The 14,808-nt window shown below is 41.6% G+C and overlaps 1 protein-coding gene across 5 annotated transcripts in view; it reads left to right on the top strand.

Annotated features, from left to right (window-relative positions):
• ARVCF (ARVCF delta catenin family member) overlaps window positions 1-14,808 on the top strand; it is a 152,121-nt gene that overhangs the window by 78,541 nt on the left and 58,772 nt on the right. For all 5 annotated transcript variants that reach the window (XM_059863834.1, XM_059863832.1, XM_059863835.1 and 2 more), the window contains exons 4-5: window positions 1,821-2,320; window positions 9,168-9,351. In XM_059863834.1, the coding sequence (XP_059719817.1) occupies window positions 1,821-2,320; window positions 9,168-9,351 (684 nt within the window). The remainder of the gene's footprint in view (window positions 1-1,820; window positions 2,321-9,167; window positions 9,352-14,808) is intronic.

Raw genomic sequence — 14,808 nt, 5'->3', positions numbered from 1 at the left:
TTGAGAGATGCTGTCTTGTTTTAAAGCAGAGTTATGATCTTATTTAATTTTTGATTTTAATTATTAATTCTTGACTTCAGGAATTTTCACTCATATTTAATAAGTAGTGATTGGCAGTTCAAATTAGTGCTGTTGGTACAAGGCTTATGTGGTACTCTTTTGTTGTAACAGTGTTGCATTTCAAGTTCTAACGCTGAAGTTTTCTTTTGACAAATGTAGTGAGACCAAGGAGCTTTGTGTAGCATAGAGAAGAGGATACAACATGAGGAAGACAGGCCCAGCTGTGTGATTCTGTTTGGAAGGCTTTGTGGAAATGAAGCAAACAAACTGCATCCCAAGACAGCAATTATCTTTGTGTACCTGCACGAATGAGGAGGAGAGAGAAACTTAATTGTGCAGGTGTAATTGAGGTGATGCACAGTTATCTTGTGGGCAGCTCACAGGACTGAGATGTTCTGAATTGTGAGCTACCAAGTCAAGCAAGGAACAGCTGTGCAATTATTAAAATGAATCTTCTGCTGCTTTTATGAAGTGAAAAAGAATTTAACGTGAGGATGGGTTTGAGAAATGAGAATTTGTTCTAGTTTTAGTGCTGGTTATCACAAATTTGCATTTGTAAAAACAGAATTTTGAGGAGTAGCTAAGGGGTTTTGTTATTCCTTCTGCCCTGTGTGCATTCACAGAAGTAAATTGTTTCAGTGTTGTTGCTTTCTGCTTGGAGTGATGGAAACAGCTTTGTTCTGTAACAGAAAACACGACTGTCCAGAGAGTGTAAATTACTGTGTAGAGCAACTGCTGAATTATACATATACAAATAACTGCATCAATAAAAGGATTTCTTCAGATTCATTCTGAGTTTTGGATACTTGCCCATTTTTATCCTTTCATTCAGTTTATGGTTTAGAACAGCAATTAAAGCAACATAAAGTCAGGAGAGGCACTTTTAGCATTAAAAGCGTTAATTGTACAAGACTAAGTTCAGTCTCCACCTCTGGTTGCTCTTCTCCCCAGAGCCCAGTTTAATTATCAGTCACTTTGGGATGACAGCAAGTTCCGTTTTCTTCCTGACTTCTAATAGCCTATACTTCAGCGTGACAGCAGAAATGGTTCAATACCATCACTCAGTGCTTTAGATGAAAGATTTTAAGAAACATTTTGTAGCAATTAGAACCACTTGCTTGACTGAGCTAACTGCAATACTGAGACAGTAGCAAACCTGTCCAGGAAAAAACTGTAAGGCAAAAGGCTGCTGCTGGTTTGAAAAAATACATCTGTAAGAGGGTGGTTTATGGCAGTATCGATTATGAGTAGTGTTTAGAGTATGCTTGTCTGAGCATCAACACGGAATTGTAGTGGAACTTGTCAGACTTGCTGAAATATATCTGTGGTCCCTGCCCAGGCCTTGAATGCCCTTAATTAGAGTTTTGGTTTGTTGCAGAAGTAGCAGCATTAATGAAGATCAGTGTTTCCTACTAAATGTAATCCAGCTCTGTTGTAATTGCTTTGCTAAGTGACCAAAATGAAAGCGATCTGTTTGATGGCTTGCAGTTCCTGTCATCATTTCATTGCTAGCCAAACAAACACTGTGCTGGAGTCCCATCACTGCTGAGAGCTCAGCTATGGTTAATTTTCAAGTTACTCAAAATAAACTATGGAAAACTGTAAATATGCTGCCCCAGTGATGTTTGTGATATTAAAATGTTTGCTCGTGGCTGAAATCTCCATATCAACTCAGAGTTACTGAGTGTTTAAACGTGAATTGTGAATTTTTTTGTTTCTTTTTTTCCCTTTCTTTGTCTTGGGACCGTTGCTCCTCTCAGGGGCTACGATGACCCCATCGAGACGGAGATGGTTGAGGAGAGGATCCCGTACCTGCACGGCGGCTACGCGGCGCCGCTGGCGCAGCCCGAGCGCGGCAGCATGGCCAGCATTGACCGCCTGGGCAAGCGCTCGCCGTCCATCGACAGCATCCGCAAGGACCCGCGCTGGAGGGACCCCGACCTGCCCGAGGTCATCGCCATGCTCAGCCACCCCATCGACCCCGTCAAGTCCAACGCCGCCGCCTACCTGCAGCACCTGTGCTACGAGAACGACAAAATCAAAAAGGACGTCAGGCACCTCAAGGGGATCCCCATCCTGGTGGGCCTGCTGGATCATCCAAAGCCTGAGGTCCATCGTAAGGCCTGCGGGGCTCTCAGAAACATCTCCTATGGGAAGGATAATGAAAACAAAGTGGCCATAAAGAACTGTGATGGGATCCCTGCATTGATCAGGCTGTTGCGAAAAACAAACGACATGGAAGTCAGAGAGCTAATTACAGGTCAGTGTCTGTGATTTCATTAATGGATTAGTCTTTAGAACAGTTCTTTCAGCTCCAGGAACAAGAATTGCTGGAGATTACAGCACTGAAGGAGAATTTAGATCACTGGCTGCAGCTGTTCTGTAGCTGCACCAAGTTTGTGGGGTGAGAGCCTGACACGTGCCCGTCAGGAGGAGATTGAGATCATCTGTGTGTGTGTGTGTGTGGTGCACTTGGGATTCCCTGGCTGCTGAGGGATGGATGCTGTTCCTTGGGTGTAGCATGCAGTAGCACATGCTTGGGGTACTGAAGCTGAAATGAGTTGCAGCTGCTCCATTGACAGGTATTTGCAGTGCACGTGGTCTCGGTGCGTTGTAATCATGAGGTAAGATATGCTGAGCTAAATCTTTCCTTGTTAATCTCTTACAAAACAATCCTGCTGCCATGTCCCCATTCCCTCATATTTAGAGAACAGTCAGTCTTGTCAGGAACACTTCCAGCCTGGTGCGGAGGACTCTGAGGCTGTAAATAAAGCTGCAGTACCTCTGGGCTGGAAAACTCAGATTTTAGGGAGCATAGGGTCTACTTTTGCTAATCTGGACATGGATTTGTTTGTTGCTAAGGTTGGAAAAGGGAGAATTAAATTTCAGGTTACTGAGTTCGTGCACACTTTGCAGGGAGTTTTCAAACACTTACAGCTCCATTATTTAACCTGTTTTAATTTGAACTTAGTCTTGGGCATCATCCAAAAAGAGCAATAAAGTATATGCCAAGTTTCAGAGTTTAGCCATTAAGTGGGAAAGGGTGGATAAGTATGTCAGCTCTTAAAGTAAGGAGAAAGATATTGTTCTTCAGTCTCCCATAAATCATGAGGAGTGAAATGGATTTCCCTTTCTCTTCTCAGAAGCTGCAGGAGATGTTTGGATGGAGACCAGAGCAGTTCCGATGTATTTCTGTGCCAGAACAGAATTTGTCCTGAAAGCTTTGTGAGCATGAAAATGGGCCCAGGGCTGAAACTGTTCAGCTGCCTTTTCAGTGTTGGCTTGTGCAGGTAGACCCTATTGCAAACATTGATTAAGCCATTAGAGGTAAACATCATAATTCTGTAATTTCCTCAGAAATTATAATAGCTCTCTTTAAGTTTTTACTGGTAATCATAATTCTCTGAGATGAACAGTGGCCTTGGGTGTTCCATCTGTTCTTCCACAGCCATTACAGGCTATTTAGCAAACTAGGTCTAAATATACAGTGTTGAAACTAGCAGGAATATTTTTCCAGCCTTTTTCCAGTGAACTGGCAAAGGAGAGCTGTCTGTTTTGTCAGAGAACCTCTAAGTAGCACGTGCTGGTTGTACTTTGAGAGCTGTCTGTGCTCTGTCTCAACATGGAAACTCTGCAGGTGGTATTTATATTCCATTTGTTGCACTCATTTAATGCAATGACAGACTTTATTTTTTTAAATAAAGAATATCTGTTTATCTACTGTTCTAGTTTAATCAACACTCATTTCTGGAGTGCTGAGAAGCAGTAAATTTATTTCCTTAGATTCAAGACAGGAGAAGCCAGTCTATAATTTACTCTGAAGGAATATCATTATAGTGCTAGGTGGTAATCAGTCACTTCTAAGATGGCAAAAGCAAACTGGATGTTTTTCCTTTTCACTGTAAATGGCGATTGCTTTGATTTCCTGTTGCTTAATTAGCTTTAGAGTTCAAATGCATTTTATTTGGCAGTAGTTTTTGCCAATTAAATGTGGTATTTTTGTTCCACCTTGGCTTTTGTTACTTAGAGCTCTTTATTTCCCCTTACTCAAAAACACCAGGAATACTAAGGGCATTAACCTAAACAGATGTCCAGTAACAGATGATGTACATTTAATCTCCACCTAACCAGGAATAATTTCATTCCCCTTCTAAAATGATATCACCAGATCCAGTGTGAGACATTCAAGCATCAGCACAGAAAAGAAGAATATTCCAGCAATGCCTCTGTGCCTGGTGCTGCTGTACTTGCAGTCTGTGTTCAAAGCTCTGGCTGATAATGTGGAATTGTCCATTTGTAAAATGAGCTCCAAAAGTCAGCAGAGAGAAACAAGAGCAGGCTTGAAGTGCAGGGGGAGCATTCAGGCAGGGCTGCTACAAAAGGTGTTCTGCAGCCTCAGAAATGCAGATCACAATTCCAGTGTTCTCATGGTAGCAATCGTGACTTCCTATCTGGGTGCTTTTCCCTAGTGATAACCCAAAGCCTACCTTTGCCATGAAAGTTTTTCAGTTTGTCTGGAGTGAAATGTCTGGGGACTTCATCAGCAATGCTTTAGGAAAAAGAAAAAAAATACAACAGCATACAGCGTTTGTGTTTATTTCTTTTAACGGGCTCCAAATTCAAGTTTGGTATGACACATTGATTTTCTTCAGTTTAATCTTTCTTTAACTCATTACTGGCTGCTTTTCAAAAGCTCAGTAGTAATCACCAGCTGGTCATCCCAGCTAAGGACAAATGATAAAATAATCCTACATTCCAGAGAGATTAAAGTAATTTAAAGACGTTTAAATAATTTAGTTGTCTTAATTCAAGAGCAGTTCTAGGCTTGAAGTTTTGCTTCTCTGGCTGTGAAACACTGCCTGCAGGACAGGAGGTACCTGGGTGCACACAGTAGGACACCCTGTTTGAGGCAGGGCTTTCAGGCAGAAGAGACCATGGTTCCCATCTAATGTGAGAGTCAGTCCTTGACAGCTCCATCCTTCTCCTTTGCTTGGTGATCAGATGCAGCAGCCACAGCTGGGTCTGGTCACTGTGTTAATGGAGTGGGGAGAAAGCCACACCAATGAGTTAAAAACACCCAGGAGGTGGATGCAGCATTAAGGGAGAAATCAGATGTGTGGCATCAGTGCTGAACAAGTGAGTCTGGCTGTGCTGGGATTGTGTTCCCTCGAGGATACACGTTTGGAGAAGTTAGACAACTCTTTTGACATGAAATTTTGGAAACAGGCAGAGTGTACTGATACACCACTGCTGCCAGATTAAGCCAGTCTGTAGATTTTTTTTTCTTACAGATAGCACTGGTTTTAGCAGGATTTGAAAAACTTCTTTGGGTTAGTGTCATCACTGTTTTACCAGGTGTTCTTGACATACCTGCAAATGATGTCCCTTGAGGTCAGAGATCTGGGAAGTGTGCAAAAACTGCCTTCTAAACTCAAAGATACATTCATAAAATACCACAGGTCTCTCTTTCTTTTTGAAATGCAGAGTTACAAAATGTTTCCTAGCTACTGTACTGAGAAAAGCTTGATTTAAGTGTTAGAGTGTCCATAAGTTAATCATGAATAGAGCTGTGTTGAGAAATACTCCATAAAATTCTTCCTTAATTTCTTGCTAGGCTTGTAGCTGTACTGCTGTACTTTCAGTGGATCATTTTCTTGAGAAAAACAGAGAAATGAGGATTAAGCTGATAAGAATTAAATCTGTTCTGATTGGGAAAGCTACAGAAGTTTTATCTTGAGTGATAAGGTTTTTGTGGAGGAAATGTTCCCATCAGATATTCAAGACCAAAATTCTATTACATTCTTTGAAAAGCAATCAGAAATTGGTAGATTTAATGAATAATTTTGTTCTTTGTGAGAATGTTGGAGTAATTTTGTTGTTTAATGACATTGCACTGATTTTAAGTGGTGCAGGACATGATTCTTCAAATTGGTTATAATTGAAAAATGATTGACCTTCAAAATGCTCTGCAGATGAAATATTTTGATCTAATGCTGGAATAGCAACTTGCAGATAAACCAGCTGGCTCAGAACTTCCAGTTCCTGGGCACTGCTGTGTGCAGAGGTCCTGTCAGCTGCTCAGACCTGGACTCCTCTTTGGAGAAGTACCCTGCTCTCTTCAGCTTGCTCATCTCAGATGAGCTTTCTCCTTCCATATTCTATTCCAGGGCTGCTCTGAAGAAGGTCCTTGTCCATGGTGTGTTCTGTCACACACTAGCTTACATTGAGGTGCTCAGCTTGAGCACTTGAAAGGAGCACAGCTCCAATCTTCAGGACTTTGATACAAACAAGTCTGTCAAACAAATGCCTCTGGACCAACACCCATCAAGAATTCCTCAGGGAATACATTGCAGAGTGCTTATTTTTCCAAGTGATAAGCTGTCTGGTATGGACCACAGAAAAGGAATTAAACAGCTTCTAGTTTCTTGGTGATGTAGGATTTTTTTAAATAAAAGCCTGTAGTTATTTTCCCTGCTTAACATGTTGAAAAATCAGGGCTGATGCTTGAAGCTAGAAGTACATAAGTACATTACTCACAGTATTTATGAATAAAATACAGATTGCTAGTCATCATGTTCATCTTCTGAAGAGCAATACTTCATCTTTCTCTCAGTCCTAAAACTCATGCAGTCTGTGGTCAAAAAGGCCAAGGCTTGTAGTGAAAGTGCATGGAAAATTTAGATTAGTGCTGCTGTGTTAGTGACACCTGTGCACCTCGTGCTGCTGTGTTAGTGACATGATTTCTCCTGAGTGCTATTCATTTGAATTGATTAGAGTTTTAAAAACAGTGTTTCCAACTTGTTGAAACATTGGTGTGTTATGCTAATAGTAGCAGGGAATGATATTTAAAGATGGATGTCAAATTTACAGCAATTTTTTCCCTCCGATTTTTTTTGTGCTGCTAACTGCTACAGTTGGATCTGAATTTGTTCCCTTAACCTGAAGGCTGTCTCTAGCAGTGACTTTTCCATAGAATTTGTTTTCTCCAGCGCAGAAAGGATGCTTGAATTTAGAGCTCTTTGTTTCATAATTTTGAACAAGAAAAATGTACTGTCAGTGTGTTTATTTTCTATATCCTTTCCTGTGAAATATTTTCCCCATTAAGTCAGTGTTCAACCTGAAGTTTTTTCTCTGTCTTTGGAACCACAGGACTCCCTTATCCCTGTTTATCTTGTGCTACATTTATTTCAAGTACTGTGCATTTTCCCTTGCTAAGTGCTATTCAGCAGAGGGATTCTTTTGGATTTCCTTATGCAGCCATCAAGGAGAATATTGTAAATTTAAGTGCTTTGACCTTTTGAATAATTTGAAGTGTTTGCACTAATTTTTTAAATAGTAAGCCTGCCTTTTATTCTTCTTCAGTTTATTGTTTTGTATGAAAGATTGTAGAGATGGGAGGCAGATGAGAAATTGTAATCTTGTAAAATGCTGGGGGAGTTGTCATCAAAGAGGGTACAGGAAAGGTTCTGTGTAACTCCATTCCCTTTGCCTGGTAGTCACTCACTGAGATTTACAATCAAATTGTGTTTGCCCTAAATAGTTCATAGTGTAAGTTACAGCCAGCCCCTTGATAAAAATTCTGTGTATGTAGAGGAGCTGTTCCATAGGGGCAGGTGGTTCTCTTGGTCAGGGTGGGGTTGCAGCATTAAAGCTGATGGCAGGTGGGCAGGTTGGTGCTGCAATCCAGTCAGAACTCTATTGAATCCACAGTTACATTTAGTCTCTTGAAATAACCTCTAGTGAATGAGAGTATAGGAAGAGTTTGGAGGTGGTGATTTTATTTTACATGCTGTGGTTGAAGGTATTGAAGTCTAGACACAAATCTCTAAGTCTTAAAACAAGCAGAAGGTTTTAGCACTGGAAAAAATTCATACAATCCTGTAATATTAGAGGTCTTGGAAACTTTGTAGGTATTTTTGACTTTCTACTTATATATCTGCCTAGTTCTTAAGTAAAATTTGCCTTTGTAGTTTCACTCTAGCAGTAACAGATTACATCACTGCTCCAGGAAAGATTGAAAGGGGCTGAAACAAAAGGTTGCACTTCTGTTGTTCTGTTGTGGTTTTTAGATGCATTTACAATGAGGTGGAGATTTACAGTGTGCAGTGTAATCTGCACAAGTCCATAGTTGTTGTAACACAGGGAGCCTCAGGTTGATATTTGATCAGTTTAGGAAAGATTCCATGTGTGTTTTGGGAATCTGGGTTTTCTGTTTGGGCTGTCTGAAAATTTTGCTAGAACTCACACTTTTTTTTGGAGACCAAAAGCGTCTGTCTGGCTCCCTCCAAGTGTTGTTACTGACAGTTCTCAGATGGTACCAGGCTGGGTCTCTGCAGAAATTCTCTCTGAAGTGAGCGTTCTGTTTTAGTCCTACTCAGATGAGTAATAACTGTCAGGACACTGATATAGGTCTGCTGGGAGGCTGTGTCACTCATCTAACACTGGGTATTTTGCAGCTATAAAGCTGTTGTTCTGTTATTCGGTTTTGATGTTTGACTTCTGTCTGCTTTGGCTCATAATTGAGGTAAAAATGAAAAGACAGTGGAGTTCTGGTTTCCAGCTTCTTCAAGAAATCATATGTTTGTGGCACCAGGAGATTTGAACACAGATATTGCTTGTGACAGAATAATGTGAAAATAAATAATAGAGAGGAGACTTGAATGAAATATTATCTTGTGCAGAAAATAAGCATAAGATCAGTGATCCTCCAGAAATTCATCTCTCCTAGGATTTGCTCAATATACTTTGCTTCACTGGATGAATTTTTACTTTTTGAGGCATAGTTAGACTTGAAAGTGTAACACACTTTGTATACAGCAAAAAAATCCTATTAATCTCCAGTAGTACATCACTTTTATGTACTCTGTGTAGGGCTTGATGAGTTCAACAATATCCATGTCTTAATAAAAGTGCTTTCGTGCTCTGTTGAAGAAGCTGTGGGATTTTCCCTAAGCTGGTTCTGGTCTGGCATCTCATCAAGTTGCTTCGCCTTCTTGTTTAGTTTTATGATTTCACCTTCAAGCACTTCTCTGTGAATCCTGTGATTCTCTTTACCCTACAGATTTCATACAGTTGTTATACACTGGTTATTTAATAATCCCCTGCAGGTACCCTGTGGAATTTATCCTCCTATGAGCCCCTGAAGATGGTCATCATCAACCACGGTCTGCAGACGCTGACCAACGAGGTGATCATCCCCCACTCGGGCTGGGAGAGCGAGCCCAACGAGGACTCGAAGCCGCGCGACGCCGAGTGGACAACGGTCTTCAAGAACACCTCTGGCTGCTTGAGGTAAGGCACAGCTGTGGATTTTTTTTCCCTATCATTTCTTGGGGTTTTTAGTGAAGAATTTGAGCTGCTGACTGTTTAGGATTCTAAGTGTTCCTTCTAAAATTCCTTGCAAAGGAGCCGTTTCTGGTTTCATACTGTGTTTGCAATTCTGAAAGCACCTTGAGAGCAGGACAGTTCATGCTAAGAGCTGGAGTCAGGAGGAGTCCTTATGCAGCCTGAAAAACTTGAAGAATCAACATTCCCTAAGCACAGTGGGTCTCATTTTGCTTTTCTTTTGAGAAAAAATAGTTACACTGAGTTTCGATTCTTCAGCTTTGTGATGAAGTCAATTAGTTAGAATAAAACTAATAAACATTTGGCATGATACCTTCTCTTGCTCTTAAATGTATTCCTGTCAGGTTTCTACTGATTAATGCGTCTTCAAAATTGGTTCATTTCTGTTTCTTGGGCTTGTGGTCTCTAAATTGTAGTAACTATTCCCCCAAGTAACTTCACAAATGAAGAAAGTAAAGAAAAGTGTTCTGGAAGGGCCCATTACTGAAATTATTTGCAGTCCCACTGGAAGCTGAGGTCCTTTAAGCAGACTCCAGACATCATAGGTTTTTAGTTACTAGTGTCTCATTTCTGAGGGTGTTCTGCAAGAGGAAATTAGTCATGGTGAGGGAATAAAAGGATTATCTCAATGAATATGAGATTCTCCAGTAAGTATAGACAATAAATTGGTCATTAGTAGACTAGCCTAATCCACATCGTAAAATTTTATTAGTATGTGGATCCACTCAAACTTCTGTACTCCAGGGTATCTCTTGGTTTGTTGGTCGGTTGGGTTTGGGCTTTTGCGGGTTTTTTGGTTTTTTTAAATTTTAAAGTAAGGCACTGGTTTTACAGGAAACTTAAAAGCTTGTGTCCTTTTGGACATTCTTAAAGCCTATGAGGAAGGGTGTGAAACACAGTACTGAGATGTTAGAGAATTTAAGCCTCTGGTATTTCAAAGTGGTCCTGATGCACCCTGAAATGCATCAGGCCAACACCCAGTGAATGGTGGCTGCTTCTGCTGTTGAAGGGTGAAATGTCTTTCAGTCCTCTCATCTCTGGTCTCTGCTGTCATAGTCAGGAGGCACTTAGTGCTTCCTTGTGGAAAATTTGAAGCTTCCATCAGATGTGGGGTGAGGTGATCTCTTGCTTGACTGGGGCTGCCTAAGGTAGATGGGGATGTGAGAGCAGGGAGAGGTAATCTGGAAAAGGTGATCTGTCCATGTCTGTGCTGAGCCATGGAGACAGCAGCCTCTTGTACAGGAACTGAGGAGAACTGCCCTGCTGTCTGCCCACTTTGTGCAGTGAGGTGGGTGAGTGCAGGACCAGGACGGGTGCAGGAGCAGGTGGGTGTGAGCTGCCTTTCAGCTGATCATGCTTCCTGTTCCCATGTCAGGGATATTATGCACACTGTTTGTAGAGCACTTCCAGATCTAGGGCTCTAAATGGACATATCAAAAGTAATTAACATTAAAACTGTTGGAAATTATTTTGTGTTGTGTGTTGAAATCCTGTGCAGCTCATCTTTAAAAGCAGCAGCAAGATGTGATAGTTAACACCAACAGGGAATAAATTGTTGCAGCCATCTGTCTGACAGACATCAGTGTTTAAAAACCCCTTTGCCTACGCTTCTCTCATTGACTCAGTAGCTGGTCCTAGAAATTCAATTTTCCACGAATGGAGCTTATTGCAGGCTGCAAACTGTTCACCAGTTTGATATTTAATTGGGAGGTTAGGCCTCTTGATTATGTGCCAGCCTCCCTTTGTCCCCTTTGGAAGTGAGCCTCAGGTGTGGGCTGTGTTGTCTCCCAAAATAACTGGAACAATCGCTGAGCTTCTGAGGTTTCAGGTGTCTTTGGAGTTTAGGTATCTTAGCAGAACACAGGCATTGTCATGCAGCATGGCATTCGTTTCAGAATCATTTTTTCAGTTAATGAAGTTTATCAACAGATGTGGGTGAGTTTGTTCCAAACTCAGTGATTCACAGCATGAATTGTAAGTTAATTATTACTTGCTTTTTTTTTAAACACTGCTTACTCATCTTTACTTTGTTCTTAATCTAGGTTTCTCCTTTGATAATGTGGAGCCATGGAAACACTCGTTTCAAAATAATTAAAAACAAGTAATTAAAAAAACCCACACTACAATTATTTAGCTTTACCTCTTCTTCAGTTCCTGGTCCATCCCACTTTCCTTTCCAGTCTTACCCAGTTTCCCCTGTGTAATTTGAGTCTCCCTCCTCACTTTGGGGGTTCAGGTGCTGGTGTGTGTGCAGGCCTGAGAGGGTCAGGGTGAGCTACGTGGTCACCCTGGCCCATTGCCTCAGGGTGGGTTGAGAGCTGCATTAACAGCAGGGGTAGTGTGGTGTGGCAGGCACGTGTGGGATGGAAGGATGCTTCAGCTGCAGGGTCAGTAACCGAGGCCAGTACCTGAGCAAAGATCTGTACCTGCACCAGGGCTTGGGATTAATTTACAAGATAAGAGCCATGGTCCATGCACTCTGCCCTTGGCTGGAGCTGAGGTGGCTTTCTGGCTTTCTGTAGCCCTGATTGATCCACTTGCTAAAGTAACAAAATTCCCACTGTGATGCTGGATACTGATTTTGGTTTGTGTGGCCACAGCACTTGCACCAGCAATGGATCTACTCTTTAACTGTGTCTGATACTGAAAGACATTGGACCTGGTCATTTACAAGCTGGAAATCAGAGAAGCTGCTCACAGTTCATCCTCAGAAAAGCCATTCAAGAAAGCTGCTTTGCCATGTTATTTCATTCTGGGGTTACCTGGGACACTTAGTGGAGTCCACTCCAGGCTACTGTAGCTGACTACTCACACAGAGCCAGTGGGAATCCAAGGAGGAAAAGGCCACTGGGGAAGGTCGTTATTGGCTGTTGTTTATTTCAAGGGCTCTTTCTGAAGTTAGGCCCTCTCCTGTGACTGTGCCCATTGTAGGGATATTTTGAATCCTGCTATCATCTGGAACACAGCTGATGGGTTCTGTGTCCCATCTCACTCTGCACTTGACTTGCCAAAAAACTCTGTTCAAAGAAATGTATGGGGGAATCCTGTATTCCCCTTTGGAAACTTAGCAGCACATCCAATTTGCAAAATATGATCTAATAATGAAATTTATTGGATGCTCTTTTATAATCTTGACCACTTAAGTTTTCAGAAACTAATGCAGGTGATGGTAATTTTGTCTTCATTCTCATCCTGAGATCAGGAAAAAGATGCTTCCTCTTACATTGCTGTGTTTCCAGGGGTGGACACAGTATGATGAATAGATCTGCAATATCCATAATCACTTTACTGCTGCAAATGGTCACTGGCCTTGTGAGGGATGCTGCCCTGGGTGTCATTTATAAAACAGGGGTATTCTTGTGTTCCCTTGAAGCTGATAAAAGAAACATGTATGGTAGAAATCTGGAAAGGAACAATAAAAGACAAAGCCAAGTGGATTTTTGGTTAGGAAGCAGTAGGACTGGGGAAGAAGTAAGGAAGACATTTGCTCACCATAGGAGAATCATTAAGTATGCACAGATGTTCCTTCATTTCATTTACAGTGAAAGTTTTATGTCTTCACGTTGTATTTTACTATTTTAGGTATGTGGAGAATGTCTCTTCTAGTTACTGCCTCTTTTTTTTTTTTTTTTTTTTTTTCCCCTTTAAACACCTGAATCCCTTCTGGGATTTGCAATCCAGAAGCATTTCTTCAAATTGCACTCCTGGTGAAATAGTGGAATTATTTGGTACATCTTGGTGAGGCTGTTCCATGATCCTTCCTACAACTTTTGCCCAGGCACTGAGGTGCTTCAGAAAAAGAGTATGAGTTGAGCTCTTGTAGGAAAGATGGATCTGTGGTTCATGAGCACCCAGGCAGGACCAGAGACCTTCCCTGGGTCCCCTGATTTCTCCTAAGGTGCTTCTCTGCTTTGCATGGAAATTGCTGCATCTGTGGGTTGGAGCACTGTTGCAGTCACATCGTCTTGTTAGTTGTCTGTGGAGATACCCACCATGATTCCTAGTTCTCTGGAAGCAGTAAGGATTTTAATGGTTTTAAAATTAAATTCATTCTGGGCTTAATTGCTGGTTTCTGCCTAATTACTTTTAATTCTCTCTTGGATTTTTTCACTTATGAGAGGACAGAGGAGAACTTAGTTCCTAAATTGCCAACTTTCTAGCCTGATTCCTGTGCTAAACTGACCTGCTGTCAACAAATGCTAAATGAATTAATTTGCATAGCAAACAGATGCAAAGTGCTCCTTTTTCCAGGGGTACCATCTGTAGTTGCAGCATTTCTTGTCAGTTCTCCAAGTACACAGAAATTCGCATTCGCAAATATCCTCAGGGTTCAGAGCCCTGGCCGAGGTGTATGAACACAAACAAACTGCACCCACCTGACTTTCCCTAAAAACACACATTCTTCAGCTGGAGATTACACAAAACAGCTTGTCCAACATCAACCCCTCAGAAGGGAAGGAACAACCTGGTGGCTGGAGCTGCACCAGGAGACTTGAGAAGTGTGGATTTATTTGCTGGTGTGCTACTGCACTGACATAATTACAGGCAAGATTAATGGTATAAACCTTTTTGTGGTCTAATTTTTAATAGCCCTGTCTCCTTCTGGCTTTGGTGAGGTTCAGGCTGCTAAGTGCCTTAGGGGATCTAGACTTCACTGATCTTCAATCTTCTGTCTTTAATGTGGGACTGGCACCTCGCTATGTACCTTCCCCTGAAGTTGCTGTAAATACCAGGAGTTCAAGGATTCTGAAATGGTTCATCCTACAGACTTCAACTAGGAATAAGCAACTCCCGTAGGTGTAAATTAAGGGTTTGGTCCCATGAAATCAACACTTGAGAGGTTTGGTAAATGTGAGATACGATGTTTGAAGACATGATGGAAGGACTCAGGGAATTCAGAGGCAGAAATATGCTCCACCAGGTTGAGAAATGTTGTAAAAGTATCTGCAGGCTCCTCTTAGGTACTTCAGAGGAAAGGTGACTGCAAGAGCTTGATGGTAAATCAGTAATACTTGGGATGTGTCAAATCCTTCTTGTATGCAAATGTTCTGAGCCTTTTTCTGAGGAGGACAGAGCATTATGGTGCCTGCCTGTACATCTTGTCCTGCAGATGTCACTTGCAGTTTCAGACACAGGTAATGCTGTGAATGAGTCCTCGTGTCTTTATACATTAGTAACGTGTGTGTGTACCCAGACATGGCCTGCACACACTGTAGCAGGAGTGTGGGTGTCTCTCTGAGGCAGGTGGAGGTAAAGAAGGTTTTTCAAGCAACCTCTGTCTTGTTTGGGCAGAAAAGGTCTCTCTCTTTGTCCCCAAAAACACTTGCATTGAGTGTATCATTGATGTTGGTGTGCCTGTTTTTTCTTCCCATCTCTGTGTGCTGAATTTGAGGAACAAAAAGA

This window comes from Haemorhous mexicanus, chromosome 19, assembly GCF_027477595.1.
Source record: "Haemorhous mexicanus isolate bHaeMex1 chromosome 19, bHaeMex1.pri, whole genome shotgun sequence".
Lineage (NCBI taxonomy): Eukaryota > Metazoa > Chordata > Aves > Passeriformes > Fringillidae > Haemorhous > Haemorhous mexicanus.
The sequence above is the reverse complement of the archived record's forward strand: the minus strand, read 5'-3'. Positions and strand labels throughout refer to the sequence as shown.